At 39.0% G+C, this 10022-nt stretch overlaps 1 protein-coding gene across 1 annotated transcript; it reads left to right on the top strand.

Moving 5' to 3' along the window:
- The first annotated feature begins 6619 nt into the window (after positions 1–6619).
- On the top strand, positions 6620–9545 carry LOC124167656. The gene is made up of 3 exons (XM_046545639.1): positions 6620–6813; positions 8394–8472; positions 8652–9545. Exons 1-3 carry the CDS (start codon positions 6681–6683, stop codon positions 9469–9471), a joined length of 1032 nt encoding a protein of 343 aa, XP_046401595.1. The 5' UTR covers positions 6620–6680; the 3' UTR covers positions 9472–9545.
- The last annotated feature ends 477 nt before the right edge of the window (positions 9546–10022 follow it).

Here is a 10022-nt window from a genome sequence, read left to right as displayed (position 1 = left end):
AAAAACCGCTGGCTACCTTTTTACAAGACTTGGAAATGATCTAATTAATACCTCGGTACATGGATATGAATTGCACTTCAGTGCCATTTGGAGTCGTGGAGTGAATTTACTGTCCTTGATGGTTCATAGTAGTTCTTTAGAGAGCCATTTGCCATATACCCGATGGAATGGCTTAAAACTACTAAGTTTCATCATTCTCGTTAATGCTTTCATTCTCGTCAATATGCATGATACGTTTTCTCCTATTATTGAAACTTTTTAATACGACGTTTTTTCTTGCATAAGTAGGGAAAATGAATCATTTTGATATGAAGCATTTCAGAACGAACCAGTGGTCGCTATATGATAATAAAAAGCAACTAAGCCTTGGCAGACTCAAGCTTGGCCACAAAAACATTCAAGTTATTTATTGACTAATCGCTGTGGCAACTAAACGAGGCCATTGATGTGATTATGGTCAGGTCGATGAAGTGGAAATTTTTATGTCATGAAAGTGTTTTTTTGTTACATGCCCAGCCAGTCTATTCTAAAACAGTCACAGAACATTCTGTTTGGGATATGATTTCTTCGTAGCTTACCTACCGTCAGCCCTGAAGGCAATGGACTAGTCGGTTGTCGAATTGTCAATAGCAATCCAGTTCCTGACCCCATAGTCGTCCATAGATCTTTTCACGACACAGTAAGGTACTACAGATGGTATGGGTCGATAGTACGAGAAGGCCAGGCAAGTTAAATAACAGAATAAGGTACTGAAAGTAATGAGGGTGTAAACATGGTCTAAGATACTGTACACATCAGCTTACGATATTGCAGATTAAAATTTTCAAAACAAGCAAGTTTTGCCAGCAAGCTTTCTAGATTAGGTTGCAAAATTGAATCTCTTTTGGTGTAAATCATTCTCGAAAGAACTTATAGTCGTTATATAAACTACAAAGCTATATATTTATGACGATCTAAAGCTTGGTGGAAAAATAATTCATGTTATTTAGTGACTAACTGCTGAGGCTACAATGTGATAAAAACATCTCGCAAGGTTCTCGTCACGACAGATTCTCTCCCTTCTAAGGAAGAAAATGGGTTCATTTCAGGGCTTCCTTAATCTGAGGTTACAGAAAGAAGTCTGCTAGGGCGACTTCAGGACTATATAGGGGGTTGGGGCAGCGATTGATCCTTGTTATTCCAGGAACTCGCGGATTCGTAGAGAGTTGTGGCAAGGCCCTTTGTCGAGATGGCTTGATCAGGTAGCGCAGATGTCTTTTCTCGTCGTGATGACCCTTTGTTGTACAGAGAAATTTCTCTTACTTTAAGTGCAATGTAATCGTTAGTATTTTACATATTTATTTTTGTTATTCCGTTGTGTTTATCTTTTTTCTTTTTAACGTATTGTTGAAGTTGTTGATTGATGTCTTCCTTTAAGAAGGACGTTCTCCATCTTTTTTCTGATTAAGTATTATTAAAATTAAAATTGATCAACTTGAATTTCCTGTCGTCTAATAAACCTAAGAAAATCAAGACCCTTTCTCTGACTATTTTCAGCACGTACATATAATAGGCAGCATTAAATGTCTGTTCTTGAAAAACAAATGCCTTGTAGATCATTCTTTTGTTGTCTCAAAAGACAATGAGCATTGATTTCACTTTTGATTTGCTCCTTCTTGCCATCTTGGGGATTTACCTCTTCCCGGCCCTTCTTCAAGGACTTTAACCACCTCAAAACTTCTAAGTGGGATAGCTCAGAGTCCACGTAAGCCTCAAAAGTAATATTTTTATGTTACCTCAAGATATTTCTTCAGTTTTGCACAACTATGCTCCATTTTCGATTCCATTTTTTTCGTGACTGAGGTAACGTGCTGAAGTTTACAATAACTGACGTCCTACCGCTTCCACAGCTTGGGGAGCACTGAATCTGATTTTCTTGTAAAGCTTAGCGTTGGCCCCACTTATTTTAAGTCTTTTGATTCCCCTCAACCAATAGGAGCGGCGCAGGAAGTAAAACTTTAGGCATTACTTTCAGAACGCACCCTGTAAATAATCGGTAAGGTTCCTTTATTTTTTCTTGGAATCCTTTCCAATTATATGTTGCGCATTAAAAATTGATTAAGACTAGAATACTTCTTAATTTTTCACTGTTAGCCTAAGATATTAAAAAAATATACTTGTGGAAAAGTTTCACATTTGCCTTTCAAACACACAGCACTAGCGCTCATGAGGATATAATGAGAAGCTCCGTTATGGGAGCTAGTAAACCGAAGGTACTAGGCACAAAGGCTATAGTTCTTCTTATGTCGTGTGATTAGACATTTTTAATTTTGATTGGTTCGAAGCTAGCTAGAAGGTTTCCTTCGATGTGTGCTTCCTCACTGATTATTTGAGAGTAAAGGTCGTTTGAACGGAATATTTCATTGCACGAAAAGAAATAACGTGATTATCTACGGTAGGCTCAATGAAATATAAATGAAAATTTTTTTTTAATCTTCCATAGACTATTCGCCGTGAAAGCATCCCATCCTTTGTAGAATAATTTCTCGGGATTCCCGCCGGGTGTAAATCGTAAAGAATTCGGCTCCAGATTAATTTAAATCTACATCTACGTCAACATAATACCCTGCGATCCACCTATAGGGTGTTTGGCAGGGGGTGATCAATCACCAGAATGCAGCACACAATTGGACTCCCACATGCACACCACACGGTCCAAAAAACGTTACGCATACTTACAATTTATAATATTGACCTATTGATATTTATACTATTTGTTGAGACCGTCATCCATCCCCTCGTCTTAGTGATCTTTTAAATGCTTTACCGTCTCCTATTTCCCAGCATACACCAGCACGTGGCCTCTTATCTCATTTAATGGAACATGCCAATATTCAGCTTCAAGGTCATCGAAGAGTGTCAAACAAGTTGACGACATCTATCGCATGACACGAGCTCGTCCAAATAGGCACTCGCAGTCTATGGACTACTGGTGTGGTGAGAAATTTTATAACTAGAGCGTTTGATTCATCGCGCTGAGGCGTCAATTTTCAGCTATGAACCTGAGCTGGCTGAAATGGTAGTCGCTAGTCTAAGAGCCCATATTAATGACTACCTCCATAAAATGCTAGGTTGATGTTACATGGAGGAGTAGATGAACAAAATTTTGGGCCACTAAACCTCTTAACTGTGAAAGTCCCGAATTAATCCAATAATACATTTTTTCTTCCTTTAGAACGAAATATTGTTTACCACTAGGCCGTGACGTCAATGAAAATCTGTATCGTCATGTATCTCTGATACTTTTTAATGGGTAATGTTCCTTGATTTTTCTTGGAATCCTTTGCGATCATATTTTTCGTATGGTAAATTCATTATAATAACATATGGATGTACTTATAGGGTAAATTATATCATAATCTGATCACAAGACTGCATGTAAAACTGTATTAAACAGGCATTGAGTTAATATGGACAAATCACTCTCACATGAACGGTATTTTTTTTATAGCGCACGACTTGTTTTAGAGTTACTAAATGGTCTTAAAATTTTCCGAGTGAAGAGATTCGGCACTATTCAATATTTTCCTGTACCTCGAAATCGAAAATTTATACTTATAATATACGCTCATCTGGGTTACTTGTATTTGAAAATACTGGAAAGTGTATGCCATGTTTAACCCATAGCTTTAAATTTTATCGGTACAGTATTCATTTAAGCAATTGATTGGGGATGTAATACCTGCCTAAATCTTTAGCAGGTACACATCGATACAATAGTAATGAAAAATCGGCATGAGTTGGTTTGATTACTAGAAAAATATGAAGCACTCCAGTTAGCATTATCTTTTCCAAACGAAGTTAAATCACTTCCCTGTTCTTGCGAAAGAAGACATTCAGAATGTAAAATAAATAGATATCTCACGCAGTCGTGGCGAGACAAGTCAAATTCGTGGGCGTGAGAAATTTTGGCGAGCGAAATTCACGTCGCTCGACTAATTAGCTGCCGAGCACGTAGTCCCGATTCGTATTATCCTTTGGCGAGCAGACGCTCACGAATGAGATTTCTGAGAAACCGTGCCATTTATATCAAACTTCCAAATCCGAGCACGTGGCTAAATTCATGGATAATGTTTTTTTAGCTACAATGCGGGTTGAACTATGGAATGATCTACATCTACATAATACCCTGCGAGCCACCTATAAGTAGGGTGTTTGGCAGGGGGTGATCAATCATCAGCAAGCAGCATGCAATTGGATTCCCACTTGCACACCTGACGGTCCAAAAAACGCTACGCATGCTTAAAAATTATACTACCACATGCTGTTAGAAATAATAATACAATTCATAAACATGCATTGAATTTTACATAAGTTAGTAGGCTACACTACAAAGTCATCTACTCTATTTGTGAGTTCTAACGCTGCCGTTGTAATCTCTTATTGATCGTGGAAAAAATAGACATTCCGAATCTGTATCTTATATTATTCTTTCTTATATTATCTACATGATCTGATCTACCGCAGTATGTTGGCGTTTGTAAGATATTGTTAACTTCGTCAGAGAAGACACTGCTCTTGAATTTATCCATAGGTGGATCTAGGAGGGGGCACAGGGGCACGTGCCCCCCCAGACCCTTATAAGTAAGCAAGATTTTTAATACGGTCCCATTATCATTGCGTTCGTTTTGTATTACGAGGCATCCTTGTGCCCCCCCAGGACAAAATCCTGGATACTGCCTTGCTTGTGCCCCCCCAAGAAAGAAATCCTGGATCCACCCCTGAATTTATCTAAAAGTTTTAGTCTATTTTTTCAATCTACGGTCGGACAGAGATTCCCATCCTAGTTTATCTAACTACACTAACAAGGCTATCATAACGATTTTTCACGTACCTGGCAACTCTTCCTTGTACGCGTTCCAACTCTGTTTTTAAGCCTATTTCATGAGAGTCCCAAACACTGGCAGCGTATTCTAAATGGGGTCTAAAGAGGGAGAAGTAGCTAATTTCTCTCACTTTGCCGTCGCACTTTCCTAATATTCTTTTAACAAATTCTGAATTTCTCTGTTCTATAGTCTATCTCTCTTATTTTTTTAACCCTATTTGCGATTGGCTTGACCTGTTATGATGGTGCGGTTCAATCCATCTGTGTTTACCTGTGTTAAGGCCTGAATCACTCGATCATTTTTTTCGTCCATTCCAAGCGGTAGATCTATAAATTGCTCCAATAATTATTAAAGTATTCTACCTATTGAGATAGGTCTTCATGGAGCTATAAGAAGCATTCCGACAGTCTCCTTTCCCTTGATGGACTTCCCTCTTCAAGAGGGCGGTTTCCTCTTTTTTATTGCCTATATCGGAAGATTATTACTCTTGGAGTACGCATTTCACGCTTTTAGGTTTTTAATTGAAAATATCTATTTTTCGCGATTAAATGAAAAATGAAAATTTTCAAGCGCACGAAAACGCGACGGCTAAGTTTGAATGCTGGGGAAAGCCCATGTGACGTCATTCTGGTTCCGGCTTCCGCCGTGTGAGGCCTATTTAGTGCAAGGCTATGAGCGCCGCTACGATGCAGGCTGTCAGCAGGAAGCAGAGTACCCAGCTAGCAGGCAGGCCAAGCCAAACGTCGAGCAGATAATGATACCAACGCAGCATTTCCCGAAAGCAACCACCAACAGAGTTGGGTAAAGTTAATAGTTTGAATAAATACACAACAATGGGTATCGGGTTGGTGTGGTGGCTAGAGTGTTGGCTTCCCACCCGGCGGGCTCGGGTTCAAATCCCGGCAGTGGCAGAGAATTTTCAGAGGCTGCCCGATCCCTGCTTGAATGTTGTGTGGAGAACATTTCAAGTGCAATACTCCGTCCGTCGGATGGGACGTTAAGCCGTGGTCCCCTTGGCGCCTTTCGTTAAGAGCAGGCTAATGCCGACGCCGGGTTTCTCTCCACCCTTCACTACCTATCCTTCCCTCATGGAGCAAATGACCTCAGCTGTCGGTCACCTTCCCCAAATACCATACCATACCAATACACAACAATTGGTATCCGAGGGATACGAGGAAGTCTCAGTTCTGCGCTGACATCAAGTGGAAAATGAAATGAACTACTAAATATCTAGCCGATTTTGTTTGTTATCTATACTTAACTGTGTATAGAAAAAAGAAATCACTTGTACCCCTTAGCTTACAAACCATTCAGTTGCGTTAGCTAAGGTGACATTCAACAATAGGAAAGACCTGATGACAGAATTGTTATGCAAGAGTTTAAAGGGAAGGCTAGTGAAGAGTTCGATACTGAATGTAATATCGCTTTATAGTTCATGAACGTGGACACTTATAGAAAGGAGAACTATGAAATACTGGATATATTCGAAATATTTGTTTGGAGATGAATAGAGAAGATGAATTGGAATGATATTGATGGATTGCATGAGGGATGACTAAGTAGATAGGCGAGGAGAGGAAACTTTTTGACGAGTTAAGGCCGGGACACACATGACCGCACCGAGCCCGCACCGACACACGGCCGAGTGTTGGACGTGCTACGGCGAGAAAGGAAAACAATGCATTCAGACGCGTAGGGACACACACCACCGCACCGTGCCCGCACCGTCACCGTGCTTGGAGACCGCGCCGAGTCCGCACCGTCACCGACTAGTTCAGTTTACTTTTTGACGGTGACGGTGCGGGCTCGTGCAACATGGAGAGCGAGAAACTTATTGAAGAAGTGCGGAAATTCCCAGTTCTGTATGACCAAACTGTGGATAATTATCGGAATGTCGAGTACAAGGAAAGGGTGTGGAAAATGATTTCCGAGAAACTGAAAGTATCAGGTATGTCACATTTTTATATTCTTTCATTTCGTTATACAGAGTGTTTATTTACCGTGTATAGTGCATGTACAAGTTTGCAACAGTTTCTACATTGGTCAAACATCTCAGTACTTAATGAATAGGAATTCACAACTCAAATCATCAATAAAAAATAAAACACAGTTATGTGCCCTTGCACAACCCAGATTATTCAATAGCCATTATTTCGACTTTAGTAATACCAAAATTTTAGAAAATGAATTAATTTTAGCGAAGCGGTTGATAAAAGAAATTATATATATTTCAAAAAAATGAAAATTGTTGTAATAAAAGATCGGATATTGATAATTTGAGTATAATTTATTTTTACTTTATTGATTTTCTCTGAATGTAACCATGGTCTACAAAATAATCATTGTTACCATAAACAAACAAACACCACAAATTAAGTCACGTTGAACTCCTGTGTATCCCTTTTCTCAATTACTTAATACTGAATTTGTCGTTTTATTTTATTATAAACTAAAAACAGTATTGTAACTTTATATATTTATGATTCCAAATTTTACTATCATATCATATTTAATTCATCCATATGTTTATCTCATTTTCTTTTTCATAACTAAGCCCTTTAGAAGATATACAATTATATCGAAGCGTTGGCTAAATTTGGTTTTTATATATTTCGACCTAAACTCCAAGAACTCACAAAAATATACATAAATAAGTTTAAGAAGAGGTCAAGAAAAAATAAAAATTTAACAATAATAATTAACGCACTAACACAGTTGAATTTCCAAAGTTGAAAGTTGTAGTTCAAAATAATATCGCTACTTGTACGTTAAAGTCCAATGTCATTTGGCGGTAAATCTTGGGCGTCTTATATTCCCAGTGCAGCCCTCACTTGCCACTCTACACTTCCAACTGGAGAGTTAAAGAAATCCTTGAGTTTTTCTCGAACAGCAAACGCTTCTCCTGTTGACCCTCCTCGTAGACGAGGTAGGTCTTGAAAATTGCAGGCCCTGCTAGGGAGGCTGGTGCTCTCAGTCCCATCTTTGCTTTCATTTAATGCTGACATGTTAATTCCTTCATTATGTCGTATGAAATTGTGGAGGACGCAAGCAGCTAGTACTAAAGTCGTAATGTTTTCAGGATTTCCTTGCAACCGTCGGGAGAAAATGCGAAACTTCTGTACCAAAATTCCAAACGCATTTTCAGAAATCCTCCTAGCTCGGCTTAGACGGTAGTTAAATATCCTTTTGTCATCTGTCAAACCTTTTCCAGGATAAGGTCTCATCATATATCTTTTAAGAGGAAAGGCTTCATCACCTACAATGACCATTGGCAGTTCGAAATTTGTTCCAGGTAGTGCTCCACCCCTGGGAACATTGAGCTGGCCATGCTCCAGAGCTCTTCCAAAATTCGAGTTTAAAAAAATACCTCCATCCGAGTTTTTCCCGTAAGCTCCGACGTCTACCACAATGAAGTTGTAGCATGGGTCAACTAAGGCTAGAAGTACAATGGAGTATGAGTGTTTGTAATTCCAGTATAGACTGCCTGATAACTTCGGAGCTTGAATTGTAACATGCTTCCCATCCAAGGCTCCAATACAGTTGGGGAACTGCCACTTTTCCCAAAACTCAGATGCCACAGTGTTCCATTTTGCTTCATCTGGCACAGGCATGACCTCCTTTTGAATAACGTCCACTATTGCTTTACATGTACTGTGAATGATAGCAGCTACAGTCGATCTGCCCAGCCTATAGCTGAATGAAATTGTCTTGAAAGTATCCCCAGTTGCAAGGAACCTGAAAAAAGATATTTTGATAGATTTTAACATAAAATTATTATTCTAAAAGAATATTTTTTTTAGGAGGGCCGGAAGAGTGCAGGAAAAGGTGGGCCTCGTTTCGAGATCAGTTCCGTCGAACTCTACAAAAGAGGAAGACAAAATCGGGACAAGCTGCTGCCAAAAAAAATAAGTACAAGTACGAAGACATTTTGGAATTTTTGCTGCCTCATATTGTGGAAAGAGAAACCCTCTCCAATGTGACATCAATGGAATACCAAAGGGATGATTCCGAATTTGACTCTAGAGTGGAAGAAGAGCCTGAACATGATCCCGGAAGTGAGCTTGAAAGCCAATACGATGTTTCTCAATACCCTGGTACAAGTTCTCAGATTACAGTTCAGCCTACCTCTTCAGTTCCTCCAGCTGAGTCCACGCAAACCATTTCTGGTAAAAGAAACCACTTCAATAGACCATTGAATGCTAAACGAAGGGGATCAAATAATGAAAAACCGGCGCAAGAGTCTCCTTCGAGCCAACTTATGGCGTATATATTAGCCGAAAAAGAGGCAGAAAAAGTCAGAGTAAATCCAACCAGTCCTGAACAACACCCTATCGATATTTTTCTTGCTAGCCTGGCTCCAGTTCTGAAATCTTTGGACCCCATATTATTAAACCAGGCAAAAACATCAATTTTCACTACAGTGCAAGAGTTTGAGTTGAAGCAGTTATCAAAAAATGAAAGCGTCGCAGGCAGCAATGATTCCTCCACACGTTCATCATTCACCAATGAATCACCTCATTACAGTTCCCTTAACGAAAGCAACCAACAAATAACGAATCCACTTTCCATGCATACAATGAACCACGCCTCGTTTTTTAAATTGTAAAAATAATAATATTAACATGTTTAGTATAAAAAATTTGGCAATTAAAGTATTGATTTTTTGATATTGTGTTTCTATTACCACTAGTGACTCTCTTATACAATTATGTAAAACTACAGAAATTAGAAAAGAAGAATATTTGGTCGTGTGTGTGTTATATATACACACACACACACACATATATGTACACCTCCTAAAAACTCACAAATATGAGAACATACCTTAAGCACACAGCCAGACGTTCACTTGGTGGAATACATCTCCTCCAAAAAGTATCGTTCTTCTTCAGGTGTTCTTGGAGCTTATTGAGGAGAAGATGGAAGGTATTTTGTGTCATTCGAAAATATCCGTAGAACTTAATTTCATCATCCATGAGACGATGAAACAGGGTATTAAATTCTCCCTCAATATGTCTTGATTTCCATGCAGTGTCCACCCAAGTTCTCTTTCTTCGCCTCCTCAAAGTTTCCTCTTTTTCCTCTTCATCTAGAGCCAAGGCAATCATCGCTAGATCACTGTTCCGAAAGTTTGAAAACATGATCGAGAACAGAAAA

This window comes from Ischnura elegans, chromosome 11 (genome assembly GCF_921293095.1).
Source record: "Ischnura elegans chromosome 11, ioIscEleg1.1, whole genome shotgun sequence".
In the NCBI taxonomy this organism is placed as follows: Eukaryota; Metazoa; Arthropoda; class Insecta; order Odonata; family Coenagrionidae; genus Ischnura; species Ischnura elegans.
This window is presented reverse-complemented; position numbering and strand designations above follow the sequence as displayed.

Excerpts from the sequence above, each read along its gene's own strand:
- LOC124167656 (XM_046545639.1), top strand. The coding sequence starts at position 6,681 with ATGGAGAGCGAGAAACTTATTGAAGAAGTGCGGAAATTCCCAGTTCTG. Across the intron at positions 6,814-8,393 it reads CGAGAAACTGAAAGTATCAG|GCTCCAATACAGTTGGGGAA; the intron begins GTATGTCACATT and ends TTCCCATCCAAG. Across the intron at positions 8,473-8,651 it reads TTTTGCTTCATCTGGCACAG|AATATTTTTTTTAGGAGGGC; the intron begins GCATGACCTCCT and ends TTATTCTAAAAG.